General features: G+C 38.3%; 1 protein-coding gene across 16 annotated transcripts in view; it reads left to right on the top strand.

Annotated features, from left to right (window-relative positions):
• The window catches only part of LOC109474152 (CLIP-associating protein 1-B-like), a 72,997-nt gene that overhangs the window by 40,143 nt on the left and 16,467 nt on the right, over nt 1-16,387 (top strand). For 7 of the 16 annotated variants that reach the window (XM_019774374.1, XM_019774377.1, XM_019774370.1 and 4 more), the window contains 16 exons: nt 1,912-2,073; nt 2,481-2,573; nt 2,950-3,095; nt 3,261-3,396; nt 3,868-3,938; nt 5,557-5,616; nt 5,785-5,862; nt 6,479-6,664; nt 7,489-7,544; nt 7,894-8,043; nt 8,663-8,686; nt 9,243-9,281; nt 9,719-9,760; nt 11,541-11,648; nt 13,362-13,388; nt 14,700-14,756. In XM_019774374.1, coding sequence (XP_019629933.1) covers nt 1,912-2,073; nt 2,481-2,573; nt 2,950-3,095; nt 3,261-3,396; nt 3,868-3,938; nt 5,557-5,616; nt 5,785-5,862; nt 6,479-6,664; nt 7,489-7,544; nt 7,894-8,043; nt 8,663-8,686; nt 9,243-9,281; nt 9,719-9,760; nt 11,541-11,648; nt 13,362-13,388; nt 14,700-14,756 — 1,435 coding nt within the window. Of the gene's footprint in view, nt 1-1,911; nt 2,074-2,480; nt 2,574-2,949; nt 3,096-3,260; nt 3,397-3,867; nt 3,939-5,556; nt 5,617-5,784; nt 5,863-6,478; nt 6,665-7,488; nt 7,545-7,893; nt 8,044-8,662; nt 8,687-9,242; nt 9,282-9,718; nt 9,761-10,571; nt 10,593-11,540; nt 11,649-13,361; nt 13,389-14,699; nt 14,757-16,387 lie in introns of all 16 variants that reach the window. The other 9 variants (XM_019774372.1, XM_019774373.1, XM_019774379.1 and 6 more) reach the window with 9 other exon arrangements.

The raw sequence follows: 16,387 nt of genomic DNA, 5'->3' as shown, positions 1-16,387 counted from the left end.
GACGACTACTTTTACATGAGTTAGTTGTAGTTGACCAACAAAAATTCCTTTCAGTATGACGATTGTGAAATATTCAAAGAATTGTTACAACAATATCTTGTGTGTCCATTCAGAAACATCGTTAATGAGCCATATTATCATGTACAATTATAAAGACATTACATGTTAAATAGAAAGTGAAGGAAAATGCAAAAACATTGATGCAGACATACAAGATCTTACAGTAGACGCAGATGTTAATGCCTGCCATTAAGTGTACGTGTGAAGTGCCTACTCACGACATGGAACATCACACGTCGGATTGGACATTAATCCCCGAAGCTACAACAACAGCCTAATTAGAAGGGACGTTTTGCCAACTTGCCGTACAACGTGAAAGGGTACGATTGTCAGAGGACACACAGTTTCCGAGAAAAGCGAATGATTCCGTTTTGCCGTTCTTCACCCATGGTCATCACCGGTATGCTTGTCCTGTTCTCAATGCTACGATGGACGTAAAAGTGGTTTTGGTGGATGCCAGGCGTTCAACTCAGCCTTTGAAGCATTTTCGGATGGTGATCATCACGCTTCCAGCTTTTTGGCAGCCTTGTTAACACGACTTCCTTTGCAAGTGGGCTTCGCAGACTTCATTAATGGACCTTCTTGGCTTGGATTGTCTCTTGAATGGCTGTCTTCAGGAAGCGATTGACTGTCAATGTGAGGACCGAGTGTGTCTGCACGTTCCTGTCCACTGGATGCTGTTAACTGTCTTTTACATCTGTGAAGATCCTTTTGCCTGGAAACTGTGTATAGCTCTTGAGGATGTAATCCTACATTACTTTCAGTTGTGAATATCTGCTGTTGTAGGTTCAGCTTGAGATGAAGAGACAGGAATGGGCACATCGATTCCAGGTTTTCTCCACCTTTAGATTTTATGTCCCAACTGTGTTGGGTTCAGGGATCCGAACTTTCAACTGTCAGATTCCCCCCTTTGCATTAACAGCAGGACCACTCAGTTACTACTGATACGACAAAGAACAACTGTAAAGCACTCAAGATGCCGCGTCATTCGCTGTACTTGGAGTACATAAACCGCTACATGTTGTGGAAGGCGTACGCAGCCCTTCTGGCCAACGGGGACCTCTCGTTGTGCTTTACCGACGACCTGGCAAGTCCCAACGTCGTCAGAATTCGCTCTGGTCACCACAGACCAACCCTGGAGGTGGATCTTGTACTTCCTCTAGGTTTTAGCATAAAAGGAAAGATCTGACTAAATCCTTAAGCTTGTCTCCTTTCTAGACATCTTCAGGTTTTACTTCAGTTGCTGTTTGTATGCATCACACAACCCATCTGACCTCAGATCCCTAAAGACTGTTGATGGACAAAGTGTTATGGGTTTGAGTTGTTAAATTATGATTGTTTAGTTATAATAACATGAGTGTTTTGTATGATTTATCACTCCTATGTTTCATTGTAACTACTTTATGTTATATTTCCTCCTACGTGTTCTGTTTATCCATTGGAGATCACCCCATTTCCACTAAATATACTACCCATATTTACCTAATATTGATAAATGAATAAATGAAAGGAGACTTCTCTTCTGGTTGCTAACATGTACCCAGAATTGTAATAAACACTGAAGACTCCTCTTTTGGTTGCTAACAGGTTGCCAGACACTCACTCACTCAAACTCACTGTCCAGTTTAGCATCTGTTGTTCCCTGTCTTCCAAGGGTTAGATGTGCTTGCACTCTGATTCTGAGGCTTAATGGTAGCCTGCCAAGTTGTAAGAAACCACTAAAGACTCTTCTCCTAGTTGCTAACAGGTAGCCAGAGTTGTAATAAAACACTCAACACTTCTTTTCCAGTTGCTAACAGGTAGCCAGTGTTGTAATAAACCACTCAAGACTCCCCTTGTGGTCCCTAACAGGTAGCGAGAATGTCGGGGGCGAAGCGTGTGTCCAGTGCCCCCCCTCGGCGGCCGGCGTCAGCTGGTATGAAGCCCCCGCTGGCTCCGTCGTCGTCAGCAGGTGCAGGCGGGGCGGACGAGGAGATGTTTATCAAGTACTTCGAAGAGGTCCCCAAAATCAATGTAAGTAATTGTTAGTTGTAGAGTTCATCACACTTCCTACTTCTGGAGAGTCAGTAATTGCTTCATACATCTGATGAAGGTTGATGAGATCGACCAAAAATTTATGGTGAGTTTCCTTCTTGTGTTGGCACAAAGCTTGAACTTGACAACTATGGATTCTACCAAGACGTGAGCTTTCATTTGAGTAAGTAAATGCTAGTTGTAGAGTTCAAGCTTTGTTCCAAAACAAACAAAGGGAATCTCGTCAGCCTTTGTCAGATCCACTCGCTGACTCCAGAAGTTGGAAGCGTGATGACATCAGGACAAGATCGACTGAAAATTTATTAGTTCCTTTCTTGTGTTCTTCTTCCTGCTAGACAAATCATGACTAATTAAGATTAACGTAATGTTCTTCCCTGCTGCTGCAGCTTTTTTCGCCCAGAGATCTGGAGGATCACATGCAGAAGATCAAGGACACTTTGGGAGACGACAAGTGTGACTGGGAACAGAGAGTAGACTCCGTAAGTCATTGTATAATTATGTCTTGAAAATTTCTTCAAAACTTAAAGTGTATTTTCACTCTGAATTCAATTTCAAAGAAGCAGGCTATTTGCATTTCAGTGTACTGTAAAGGTACAATGTACTTAGTAGCCAGCATTTTTACTTCTGGATTCGGGAGTATTGTTTTGGTTTGCTGAGGGCATGGCTTTGCCTGTCTGTCCAAAGTTGGTTCCTGTGTAATGAACTTGCAATAAGAGCTCACAATTACAAAAATGTAAGATCATTAAGCAAACTCAAAAACTCCATGCAAAGTTCAGAATTTTCAGACTACATTCACATACCAAACGAGTCTGTATTTCAACTTGTTGCTGAGGTGATTTTTTTGTTTTGTTGCAGATAAAGAAATTGCGATCGTTGCTGGTGCACGGAGCCATGGATTACGACAACTTTCTACAGCAGCTGAAACTGTTGGAGCCAGTTTTCAAGCTGGCCGTGCGAGACCTGCGCTCTCAAGTTGTTAGAGAAGCTTGTATTACTTTAAGGTGAGGCGTCCTGTAATACAAGGTAATGTATTATGGATACATGTACATACAATTTGAATGTATATATCTGTAGAAATCGAAGAAGTTGAAAGCTTGGACTTACTTATGATCTCAAAAGAACGTTTTTTTTTTATCTTACGATTTTCCTTGTTCTCCCCACTGCAGTTATTTAGCACAAAGGCTACAAAGTAAGTTTGACCACTTTGCGGAAGTGGTGATGCCCAACCTGTTCAACCTCATCCCCAACAGTGCAAAAATCATGGCTACAGCAGGAGCTGTCACCTGTAGGTTTATTATACAGGTGAGACAATTATCTGTTATTATTTTTATTTCACTATCATTGATTTATGAGCATTAGATAGCAAGCACAAATTACTTATATGATCCTTTGCTCAAGACCATAAAACATAGAAAATACAGGTTGAAATAACAATACAAAATGTGTAACAAACATAAAATGAAAGTATGAAGTATGAAAATATCTATTGTCATTGAAGTTTGAAGTTGAAGCAACACATTTTTGGCTAAGTTTGACACCCATGCTACTTAGTTGATGTGTATAATGTCCTTGGTTGATACAAAGTTATTCGTATAGATAATATTGCAGTCCTGTGAAATGACAGTTTACACATTTTTGTTGGTCTTGTTAAGATGTAATATAAGTTTCACTAGTTTTTTAGTCATTCCTGTACTCAAGATATTATATTTATATGTTTTATTAAAGAAGTTGTACCAAGTTTGAAAGATTTCTTTAAACCTGTTCATCCCCCAGTACACCCACGCCCATAGACTGATCCCCATCATCACTAGTCATCACAACTCCAAGTCTGTTGCCATCAGAAGGTTAGTACAACTTCTTCCTCTTCTAAAAAAATTATGTATAATAAATATGATTCAGAATGAAAATGGACAAGTTTGCATGTTGCAGACCATCACACCACTTCGCATAATGGGGACATGTGTCATATCTGCCAACTTTGAAATACCCCAGGTTTTGGCAGATAGGTGGCAAATATTCCTCACTTGAAGCAAGTAGTGTGTGTGGTCTTTCAAACTGTGAACTTGTCAAAGTCTCTTAGTTTTGTGTTACTTTACCCCTCATAAACTACTGTAGAATGATTTTTGAGTTATAGAAATTGGTCCGCAATTGGAGCCAATTGATCATTTGTCTGATCTATGAATAAATGTGAAAAGATTATGATTAGTTACAGGCAAGGCAAGTTGGAAGGAATATTTTGACTATACACATGTATACAGCTATCCTCTGAACTGTCTACAGCTGCTATACGTCAGCACAAGATGCTTGTGGAAGATTGATAGATTGATTGTTTATTAGTATTCATGACATTGTGGACTCCTAGTCACAGTTGACTGTCTTAATGTGTCTCAGTCTCCGGTCTGCTTCTCAAGAAGGTAATTGGGGCTCACATTACCTGAACATGCTTCAAGACACTCAATGTAATCACATCTACGTGTTCACTTGTAAAGAAAAGCTGTTATTGTTGTAATTTTGTAGGCTTGGTTGTCCTTTTTCGTCCTAGAAATACAGTTTATGTATTTGTAGGAGACATTTATTTTGAGCATAAAGCATTTTCTGTTGTTGCGGTGAAGGATTGTCATACCAGCTGTACAAAAACATGGAAAGTTCAAATGAAAGGAAAACCAGCTCCAATTTCAGCAATACTACTGTTAATCTTTTCCTACCGTTAATGGATACAATGTACATGTAGCTCAACATATTTACTCAATAATAGTGTTGAAAAACAAGCTAATGAAATTTGTACCCTCATGTATGTAGTGAAACCTTTTGATTTTGTTCAGCTTTTACATATGTAAAACCTAAGGAGATGGAATTCATTCATTCAATAGCTTTACATGCACACTTAGGTGTGTTACTTCTGTTAATATGTCAAGGTGAAATACATGTACTTTGATGATTATTATTCCGAAAGCATTGCAGGGAGTGTTAGTCTGTCAGTATCAGGTGTATTAATCTCAGAGCTACAGGTTAACTATGACACGGTTAGTCTCATGTGAAATTGCTCTGTCCCAGGGGTACTTTCTTCACAGTGTCTGGAATTCTGAGATAGCCTGAAGTTGTGCACTGTACCTGATCAAAAGTCCCTGGAATTTTGTGTGTGACAGTTTCTATGTTTACTTATTATATTGCATTGAGAGTATTTTACACAAAGTTTTCTTTGTTTCAGTGACAGCTGCATTCGTTCCATGAGACAATAATGCAGTCATCATGGGGGGATATTTTATAATTATTATATATTAGGTTTACAAAGTTCCACTAAACAGTGGCATTTAGATTATATCAGAGTGCAGTTACTGTAGAAATGCCACAGTCTTTCTTGTTAGAAACTACACTATTTCTTAAATTAATTTTCTGTACATGAAAGCTCTTATGCAGTTATTTTATCATTGTTAAACTGTTTCTCTTGTTCTTCCCTTGTAGGAAAACATTTGAACTGCTAGACCTGTTGTTACGATCGTGGGAGACAAATACTCTAGAAAAGTAAGTACTGAGCAAATCCAAGTAAAACAAGCATTGTTATTTTGTAGTAACTTTAAATACTGAATATGCCTACATTTCTTTTTCTAGCAGTAGCAGCTTTAAGTTCAGCTACGTAGCTAGAGTATATAACATGATAGTCTGATTAATTTCTGATGATCTTTTTTTCAGACACTCACAAACTCTAGTAGAAACGATCAAGAATGGTATAGGAGACGCCGACTCTGAAGCCAGAGTAGACGCTAGAAAGTAAGTCATTCCACGACCTTTTATTTGTCTTTGAGCCATACAAGAACCAATGACAGTATAGCAGTTTTAATTCAAACATCATAAATTCCTATCCAGGAAAACATGTAGGAAGAATTGATGTTGTTTTTGACATGGACATTTGCTGTGAATCATGACAATTGCCTTTTGTTCAATTGTTCTACTTCCTTTCCTTTTGAGAATGCTCTTCATTTAGGGAATACTTCTTGCAGGTGGCCAGCTGAGTAACCCAGCAAGCACAAACAAGTCACGAAGCAAAACTATTTGCACTTCAGGTGGTTCTTGAACATACAAAAAGTTCTTAGTTTACGTGACAAGGCACCTTCCTTTCAAGTTGTTCAAACTTACTCTATTAGTTGCTTGTTTGGTATCATTGTCAGGGGAGCTATTTTCCTTATTTCAGACTGAGACATTAGAGCTCAGAAAATGACCCTAAATTTTTGTCCAGATATTTCTGGGCCCTTATGGAGTACTATCCCTTACCTGAGCTGCTTCAAACCACATTTAAGAACAAACACAACCCTAAATGTTTCTATCCTTATGGCAGCTGCATAGACACAAGTTAAAGAGCGAAACTTAACTTAAACTGTTTCTCCAGATGTTTCTGGGCCTTTAAGGAGCACTACCCCAACCTGAGTGAGAACCTGTTAAAACTGCTGACTCCTGCGCAGAAGAAAGTTCTCCTGGGATCTCTTGCTCACTCTTCCTCGTCAGACAGCCTGGCAACGCAGTCCACGCGCCTCCGCGCCTCCTCCTCGGAAAACGTGAGGTCTGTACCGGGAAGGTTGGTGTTGTGTGGGTGGTTGCCCCTCTTTCTTTCTTTTCTTTCTGTTCATTTTATTTACGATGTCTATAGCAGCCCACACTACTGTGGACTGCAAACAGTGTTGTGCTTGTTTCATGGGGTGATTGCATCATTTCTGACAGCACATTTCAAGTAGCATCCACTGCTTTCCCCGCGAAAGTCACGAAAAGTAGTGAATGGTACTAGAAATGTTTTCAAAACCTATCCAGTTGCTTGAGTAAGAATTTCTTTGTGTATCTCATTACCAGGATGTCTAACTTTCATCAGTGTATTTCTGATAATGCTCAAACATGCACTGATAATACATTGAATGCGTTTGATGGTGAATTAATGATGATAATCACCCCTGTGAAGCAAGCAGTTTTTGTAGTTCACAGAAGTGTTAATTTATCTATTGTTAATGTCATAATTCATTTAGATTTATTCTTGTAGATATATAATTTCTATATTATTGGTTTTGGTGATAATTTTAACCCAAATATCATGGCGATATCATACTCCTATTTTTCCCTGCATTCATAACTGACTGTTGTTGTTTTTTTAACAAACTTACTGGTGGTTTGAGTTTTTTTTGTTTTTTGTATAACCCTTCATTGTCATTTGAACTGCCCTGAATGTTGTGTATTGCTGTCAAAAAATTGGCTCAGCAAAGAAAGTATAAAGGGATGATATGTTTTATTGAACCCAATTATTGACGTGATTTAAAGTGCCTTTTTGAAGTTGTAAGAACAAAACAGCCAATTCAGACTTTTGTGAGCTTTTGAATATTGATTGATTAATTAATTGTATCATGATCCTTACAGCGCTCGACGAACACATACAGCCCCGTGCACAACGCCCTCTAAGCTGCCTAAGAAAGGTAAAGTACATGGAATACCACACAGTCAAGACTTGCCTGTATTTTAAAGTAACTATTGTGAAAACTGGTATAAACATAACTTTGTTTAATAGTGTCCAGAAAAGTAAGTAGGATATTTGCAAATACTTAAAAGTTATGATACTGATTATGTCTTTTTCTTTTCATGGAACAATGATAAACTCTAAAGATGAAGAAATTTTGATATATTAGAATGGTTTATCCAAAAAATTGAGAATTTTTTTACTCTTTTTTGCTTATCTTTTAGTAATATACAGCTTGCATCAAGAAATGACAACTTTTTTTTGAGAAGTCATAATATTAATAACAATGATCTTCCCTGTTTTCTCAGACAAAGGAGATGCCAAGACGCCGGCTGGAATCCCGCTGTCCCGTTCCCGTAGCGATATTGACATGTCCGCCGCCTCTCGTGCCAAGACTCGCCTGGGAACAGGCATGTTGTCTACCGCACACATGAGAGCAGGGGCTACAGCTTCGTTAGGTGGGTAGTGGCTTAACGAATAATTAGCGGATCAGTTCTATGACATGAATTGTTGTACTCATGCCTTAGCTGACACTCATTTCAATGATGTTAACATAAGGCTTTTCACATTGTTGTGATCTAATGTCATTAAAAGACTGATCACTGTTTATCCAACAAGCACTAAAAGTATCATGCGATGATATAGCTAGTAACTTGTGGCAAGTTGTAACAGAGTTTATTGCATCCTAATGAAGGCACCTAAAAAGTAGCCAAATGTTGGCACAAAAATTGGCTGGTTATGTATAGAGCTTCACAGTCAAAGCTGTGCAAGTAGGCCATTCGGGGGGGGGGGCTGATAAAATCTGGTCTATATGAACAAGTGGTCACTATAAAGACAGGATTCTTCATGTTTGTGTCATATGAGAAAAATTATCAAGGGGTCCACCAAAAAATGGTCGCGTAGTCATGTTGATCTGGTCACTTGCATGGGTTTGACTGTACTTTTAAATAACTTACTAAGTACCTTGCCAAAGAGGCTATTGACAGAACTAAGGCCAAGCTTTAGTTGTAAGCCATGGTGTGGATGTACCTAATGCTGCTGTGTGTTTGTGTTTCTCGCTGCTTGGCTTGTGTGCAGGCTGTTCCTCCGGCTCAGAGACCGGTAAGCTGGCTGTGTGCTCATGTGTAACAAACACTAACCTTTTTTTTCTTCAGAGTTTGCAGTGACAGAAGTTGGATTTATTTGTTAGCTTGATCTGTGTTAATAGAAGTCACTTTGATACAGGTTTGAACTTAAGTCTCCAAGCAGATATTTTATAGGTGCAAAGACAGTATCAAATTGTCCAGGCAGTATCCATTTGCCACACTTCAGCTATATATAAACTTGTATTAACACTCAGTGCCATCTTTGAACATTTATACACAAAACTTAATGGAAAATCATAAAATCTTTTAACATTCTAATAATGTGGATTGATACTTGTTTGTTAACTATTGAGTGAAGTGTTGAATGTTGCATGTATATTGTGAAATTAACATAATTTGTGAATGTATAACTATTGACCAATCATAGTGTGTAACATTACTGTTACTGAATCATTCATTATGTTTAACTGTTTGTCCATCCATTGCATGTTATATTAGCATGTCAAATTACCGTACATCTGTGTAAAATGCTAACTCTAACTCATTGTTCCCCATTCCCATTTCTCCTAAAGAATCGCAATGCTCAGATTTGGACTATGGCTACAGTAGGGGTAAGGACCTACCATTTGCTACATGTCTGCAGTGTTGCGTTGCGTTGTGTTGTGTGCTGTGATGTGTACTGTTAACATGTTTTTCCTCCACTCAAAAACACCCCTTTCACATTGTGGAATGGTTCCTTCCTCTGAGTGTATTTGCTGTGGGTTTCTAACCTTTATAACACTGAGGTAATCATAGACCATTCCACTCTGGAGGGGTGTTAGTGGGTTCCATACACTGTTCAAGTATTATCCTGTTGTTCCAACGTCATGGGAAAGCTGCCATCCTGCCCATCCCTATTTTTCACATGGTCTAGTCCAAACTCAGGCTCTACAACAGCTGCTCTGCAGGCATCTGGAGTATTCTATTATTCCCACAGGGATTTTTTTTCTTATTGGCTGTCACAAGTGAGAATAACTGTTTCTCATTTCATGTACCTGCCCCTCCCCAGCGGGAGAATGTGGGAGTCAAAGTGCAAAGAAAAAGCAACCAGGTTTGTCAGACTGTAGACCTTACCACTGCACATATGGGGGTGGTCAGGTTGGTAGAGTGGTGTAGAGAGGGACCTTTCTTGGGGTTAATCGGTTTGGTTTCGCACTGGTGTGGTTTGGTAGAACTTAGGACTTACTGATAGGTGCTTAGTGCCAATTCTTAGAAGAGACAAAGAAAGTACTTAACTACCTGTAAAAATTAGTGTTGGCTGGGAATTTGTGGAATATGCTGGTTTTTCACTACAGCAAAATCTGGAAATCTCCAAAGCAAAAGTTTACATGACTAAATTATTTTCCAGCGGTATAACTATAACAGTTCCTAACCCCAGCATATGCCAACACCCCATTGTAGCTAATGCTACAGTAGTCAAGTAGGGCCTCAAGGTTACCCATGTACATGCACTGTTGTCTTGAAGCTCCTTATCTACAGTGACTTTAGAGCATTTCACTCACTTTCCATGTCAATGAAGGTGCTCTGACTGCCATACTGGTGTCCTTCATTTGCATTTCAATACAATCATAGTTACAGTGTACACACCATAATTGTGTTTTTTTGGCAAGTTTTTAAGTGTTCTTCAATCAGGATCAATCTCTTCTTTGAGTTGCAGATGTTTTAATAGAGGTTTCTGAAGGTCAGAATATGTTTAGATGTCCAAAAATGTGATGATACGCTGAAATGCAAATAAGGACACCAACATGGCGGCAGACACAGCTATGATGTCATGTGAAAGTGCTCTGTAGAGTGATCACAGCTTCATGAAGCTCCATTTCAGCATCTAATCTGCCTTTATTTCCTCTTGATTTGCTCCATAGTTGTCTATCGGAGGCATAGAGGTGGTTTTTGGTCGTCATACTTTTTTGCACCCACTTCTGGGGCACATAACGAACTAGAGATACTGAAGTCTTCCATCTATGTGTGTTCCTAAGGCCCAGTTACACTTGTACAAAAGGTTTATAATAGCAATCGAGGAGATTCTTTGGACAGTTATTGATGTTATGTGAAATTCCGCATGCTTTTTGACAGATTCGGTCTCCTTTGGTCCTTTTCAATTATCAGTTCTGGCATCATGTCATAGCTTTACTATGACAAAAAATTGTAGGACAAATTAGGCTGAAGTGTTCAGCAGCGTACACAAGACAGAATGCACTTTGCAGTAAGGAACACACAATATTTCTTCAGTATCTTTAGTGCACGTTTGTATCCCTCTTTATGTGTAATTGTGCACCATTAAGTCTGCATGCTAACTGTTGCTTGCTACATTTGTATGGTATACATGTATATGCAAGTGCCAACCATGCCTTTATATGCGATCACTTTATTTAAAAAAACAGTTGATATAGCTTCTTTAGCAAATAGCTCATTGAACTGCTTTCAAAATATAAATTTTAACAAAGTAATGCAAATTTGGCATATACACATGGTTTGCACTTGTTTGCTGTACCATTACATGTTGCTGCCGTCATGCACTGTAATTGCTTGCTTGCATTTGCATGTAGTCATAGTTCATTTGCATGGTACATGACCTGCCTTGCGATAAAACTTGGTGGTTAAAGTTTAGAATAAATGATACCGGTAGTACAGAACCCACAAAACGTTCCTTTAATTTGGGTACAAAAGACAATAAAACAAAATGGCATGTTCTAAAAGTAGTGGTTTTGTTTGTAGGCAGAATAAAAGGTGGCAGTAGATTGTAGCTAGTCCATGCATCCTATAGGAATGCTGTATGGCTTGCTTTGATTGGTTGGAAAGATTGTAACGGCTGTTCTGGTTGGTTGGTTCAGGTCGGAACTGGAAAGCCCCGCGGACGTCCCCGGGTGCAGCGGCAGAGAAAGCTGCGGAGGCGAGAGGGCGACAGGCTGGCAGACAAACACGCGTGTCGCAGTCTCAACGTGAGTCCTGAAAAACTTCTGCTATCTTCTTTATTTATGAGCCTGAAAATAGAAGTGAAATAATTAAGGAGTCTTTTGTAGATTTCTGTTGGATTCTAGAAGAAAGCCTTTTAGTTTGACTTCAAAAGTAACAATGTAGTAGTGGCATGTCAGGCCATAGTAATGATATCTCAGTCTCATTATTTTGCCTGTATACATTGATCTAGCAGATTATTTTTATTGAGTGATATTGTATTATTTGTTGCCAAGATACTAAATGTGAGGTCTAGATCTATTCCCAAGGACCCATCTTCCACCCTTTTTGTAACTTCTATCCATTTTATTCCCTTGTTTGTGTATGAGCCAAACTTTTGTCTGTTTCTGTTTTGTGTGTATGGATCATACTTTTCTTTAGGACATCTCACAGTCTGGAGTAAGTAACTTTGCAGACACTGAAGACCAAGATCTCTGTACACCACAAGAGAATCTCCTTTTTTCGTACATTTTTGTGTCACACTGTTTTCATCATGTTGACACTACACCTTACGTGATGATGTCATCATTTTTTGTCGTCCAACATACATGATGATGTCATCATTTTTTGTTGTCCCTCATCTCATCTCACTCATCTCATTTTTTTTTAATACTTGGATGTTTGGCAAATCTCCTCTTGAACATAAGAAAGAAACACCTTAAAAACATTGTTTATCAAAAAAGGGTGGTGCAGGTAAAAGTTTTGAGTGTCACTTGCACCTAGGCAGAAAAATAGTATACCATGCCCATATGTATGTGTATGTATGTCTGTCTTCATCATGCTTTATGTACAATTCAATTTGTTTTCAAAGCTCCAACACCACCTACATGTACATGTACATGAACATCACCAATACATCCCTTTGTTTGTTATTCGTCTACCATCCTAATCAATGTCTGTAGCATCAAATAACATCATCTTTCTTCTCTGTTTTCTTTTATGTATGTGTTACACGTCAACTGAAATATCATCATTGTCTAGTTGTTTGAAAGCTCAGGATTCTTCAGATTTAGTTTTCTCTTATGTTATATTTATTTCAGAGTTTTCTTTTGTGTGAATGATGTCAGTTTCTTTCTATGTCTGTTTATTTTTCAGTTCTGCACATTTCTTGCAATTTCTGAAACTGTTGTGTTTATGACTTTTGTTTCTTTTATGTTCCTTTTTTTTCTTTTTAATAAATGTATTATCCTGTTTTAATGCATTTACGCAATTCCCAAAAACTGCCTGCTAGCCTAAAGTTAGTCACAAGAAAAGTAAACTTAAAGAATAAGCAACACAAAAAAATGTTTTTTTATTGAGAGAAAAAACAGTTATCTGCTATATGAGATTATGACTGACAATGAAGTAATAATGTGAAAATTTTGAAAGTTAAAGAATTTCACTATCACTGACAATTCGTACATTTTGTAAGTCTGTTTGTCTGTCTGTCTGTCTGTTTGTTTGTTTATATCCATGTGTGTTTTATACATGTACTTGTTTGCTGCTGTGAACTGTGCAACTAACACTCATTCCTGTCTGTCCGTGAGAGAGAAATAATTTGAAAATAATGAACACCTCTCACACATGCACTCCTCTGATTGGTTCTCACCAATGCTGCACTGCGTGGTGATTGGTTGTCACCAATGCTACTCTGCGTGGTGATTGGTTGGTTGGTGTTGTACGATGTTGAACTAACCACGGGTGTCGATATCATCCTTCAGGCCGGTCACGCTCCTGCTCTGCCGCGGGTAAGGGTTACGCTCTCTCGCTCTGTCCCTGTGTTGCTCTCGTGCACGTTTTGTTGCCGTCACGCACGTTTTGCTGCTGTCACGCACAGTCAGTAGTGTGTAGCACCTACTGTACCTTACACTCCTAATAAGGGCTTGTACTAGTACAGAAATCACAAAAATTTGACTGAAGGAACTTATGAATTTGAGGAAGTTAATGTGCAACTGAAGTGAAAGCCATTGTTTGATGTGAAAATGAGCAGATATATGTGCTGAGATATTTGTGTTGTTATAATATATTGTACAAGCCCTTGAAACAATACACACCCTGACCACCCCTCGTTCCCAGTTGGACTGGTTAAAGGTGCCATACACATAGTAGATCATTTAGACACAACCACTTTTACATAGGGGTGGGCAAGGTGAGTTGCATGGTGTGTTGCTTGGCAGTGTCCATAAATGTGAAGGTGACTGCATGAAATTTCCAAAAAATCAGACAAATTTTGATTGAAACTTCTAAATTCCTATTTTCATTGATTTTATTTCCTGCCGCAAAATTGTTGTAACCTTTTAATTCTTTATGTTTGATTATGTTTACATCAATGAAGAACAATCAAGCTACACAGGTTGCATGCCAAAAATCGTTTTTTATATCAATATGATCTCTCTATGTTTTATTCAGACTGGAGCATAATATATTATAAGCATCACTAATCAAATTCTACCAAGTTTTCTTTCTAGAAAAGCCAAGAATACTCTGTTACCAGTAACTGTTGTAAAGCCTTGCATGGTGTGGTGTGGTGTATTAAAGCATTAATATTTTTGCTGGTTAGATGTTATCATAATTGAATGCAAACTAGCACACGAAACAGTTCATGACTCGAGAAAGTGCCTAAATTGTAAACCATTCTGTAACATAATTTTTGCCAATCGTTATTTTACTTATTTATAAGTACTGTAATTGATTCACAGCAACACCTATCAGACAGTTATGAAACTGCAGGTTAATAAGAAATGTTTTTGACTTTGGCATATAGTTTACATAATTCCAGTCATACATCAGTGACTTTTATAAAGGAAACTTCTTACGTTTGATCTAAATCAAAGCTGACACAACAAAATATCAACATAAGTGCATTTTTTTATATTCTTTTTTCTTTTTTTCGGGTTATATTTCAGATGTCATGTTTTTTTAAACACTTATTTGTCATGAAAATTAGTTTTTCTACTGCTGCGTTTTCATATTTTTGCAGACCTTTTCTTCCACATCTGTATTGTTTGTTTGTTTATTGTTTATTTGTTGTTGATTTACGACTTGCTATTTCCCGACAGCTCTTGTCCCCAAGCTGAAGATAGTTGACATTGACATCTCCTCGACCTCTGACCTTGGTACTCCTCTTCACACATTCTGTTTTTGTTCTGTTGTCATGGCAACAGCCTTGTACCCAGAAGCCATCTGTGCCAATAGTGCTAAACTGCAAAAGAAATTTTTGAAAATTATATTTTGAGTTGGAAATAAATGTAACCTTGTTATAAGAGATGGAAACAATGTGGCTTGTGGGTACAAACTATCCATTTCATGATTGTGATTTTCTTAGGTTCTGTTCCTCCACTTTCCTCTTCTCCTAACCATCTAGGAGTACTGTCAGTAGTCTCTGTTGAACTCTTTAAGTAGAACCTCTCCCAACAGCTTAGATGTAAGATTAGCCAAAGGGTCTCCCAGGTGCCAGATTGTATCCATCCAGATTGCTCTGCAAGGCCAATGGTGTATTGTACATTTGTAGGTGAAAAAAAGTTATAAAGAAATTTTAACCAAAACCATCTGATCTACCTATTAGTAAACATAAATCAGTTCAGATCATACCCATCCAGTTTGGACTGTACAGCCAATGTTAGATTGCTCAGTATAACTGTGACTTTCTAAAAAAAATGATTTAAATCAAAATCACCTGGTCTTTACTTGTCTACAAATCTTGTGATGGCACCTGGAGGATTCCTGTCTTTTTTAGATGTGCTGTGCAGTTTACTTGATATTGTGTAGCCTGGGTGCCATCCTATTTACACTGTAGTTTACCTGGGGCTCTCATACAAAGGGAGCAAGTATAGGAGACACTGTAAACTCCAGGATGGCATCCAGGCTAAATGGTATATCCAAGCAGACTGTACAATGTAGATTCTCTAATAATTCTTTTCTGTCCTGTTACTGAAGTGTTTAGCATGTTTGCATGGGCCTGGTAGTGTTCAGTGTGGTTGCATGTGTGCATGCATTGTGCATTACGTCATGTGTTTTCTACTGTCTACATGTACTTAAGTCTGTCAGGCATGTGAGTTTACTGTTCTTCAACTGTTGTCTGTCTTCTTAACTCCAGCGTCTGTCTCTTTCCTCAAAGTCCCATCATAAGGCAGTCAGAGCAAAAGCACATACAGGAACTGTTTTCACAAGTAGTTTATGATGGAAAGTACAAATCTTATAGTTAAGCCAGGTACCCTAAGATATTAAAGGAAGAGGCCCTCTCAAGACTGTTTCTTTTTATTCACATTACATATGGTGCCTAATATATGGTACCCGTTGGAGTTGTAAAAGTTGACATTAAGTTCATATATTACTGTAGCTTTTTAGTTCTTTTTCTTATTATTGCAAAATTGACATGGTTTTTCAAAAATTGGAGTTACTGTAGTCTATTTTTTGCTTTATTTAACATTAACTCACAGCAATACTTGGCGTCCTCTTATATTATCAAGTACATTTAACAAAAACATCTGGCCAACTATATGAAGTATTAAAAAAAAAACCCACATTTTGCAAAAAGTCCAGAAAAATCTATATTTCATGAAATAGATCTTATAAAATACTATATTAGAATAGAAAAGTAAAAGATCATTTTTGTGATATCAGAAAGGTTCATTTTCCGTGAGTGTTGAGTGTTTAACATGTCTGCACCCCGGTTTCTCTAACCCTCCCCGCCCGTGTCTGTGTGCTCTCCGCAGCGGGCAGTCGGTCGGGATCCCCCGGCCGCCAC

The sequence above is a fragment of the Branchiostoma belcheri genome, unplaced genomic scaffold, assembly GCF_001625305.1.
Source record: "Branchiostoma belcheri isolate BF01 breed outbred unplaced genomic scaffold, Haploidv18h27 scaffold30, whole genome shotgun sequence".
NCBI classification, from domain to species: Eukaryota; Metazoa; Chordata; class Leptocardii; order Amphioxiformes; family Branchiostomatidae; genus Branchiostoma; species Branchiostoma belcheri.
Note: the sequence above shows the minus strand (reverse complement) of the source record. Positions and strands in the feature narration are given on the sequence as shown.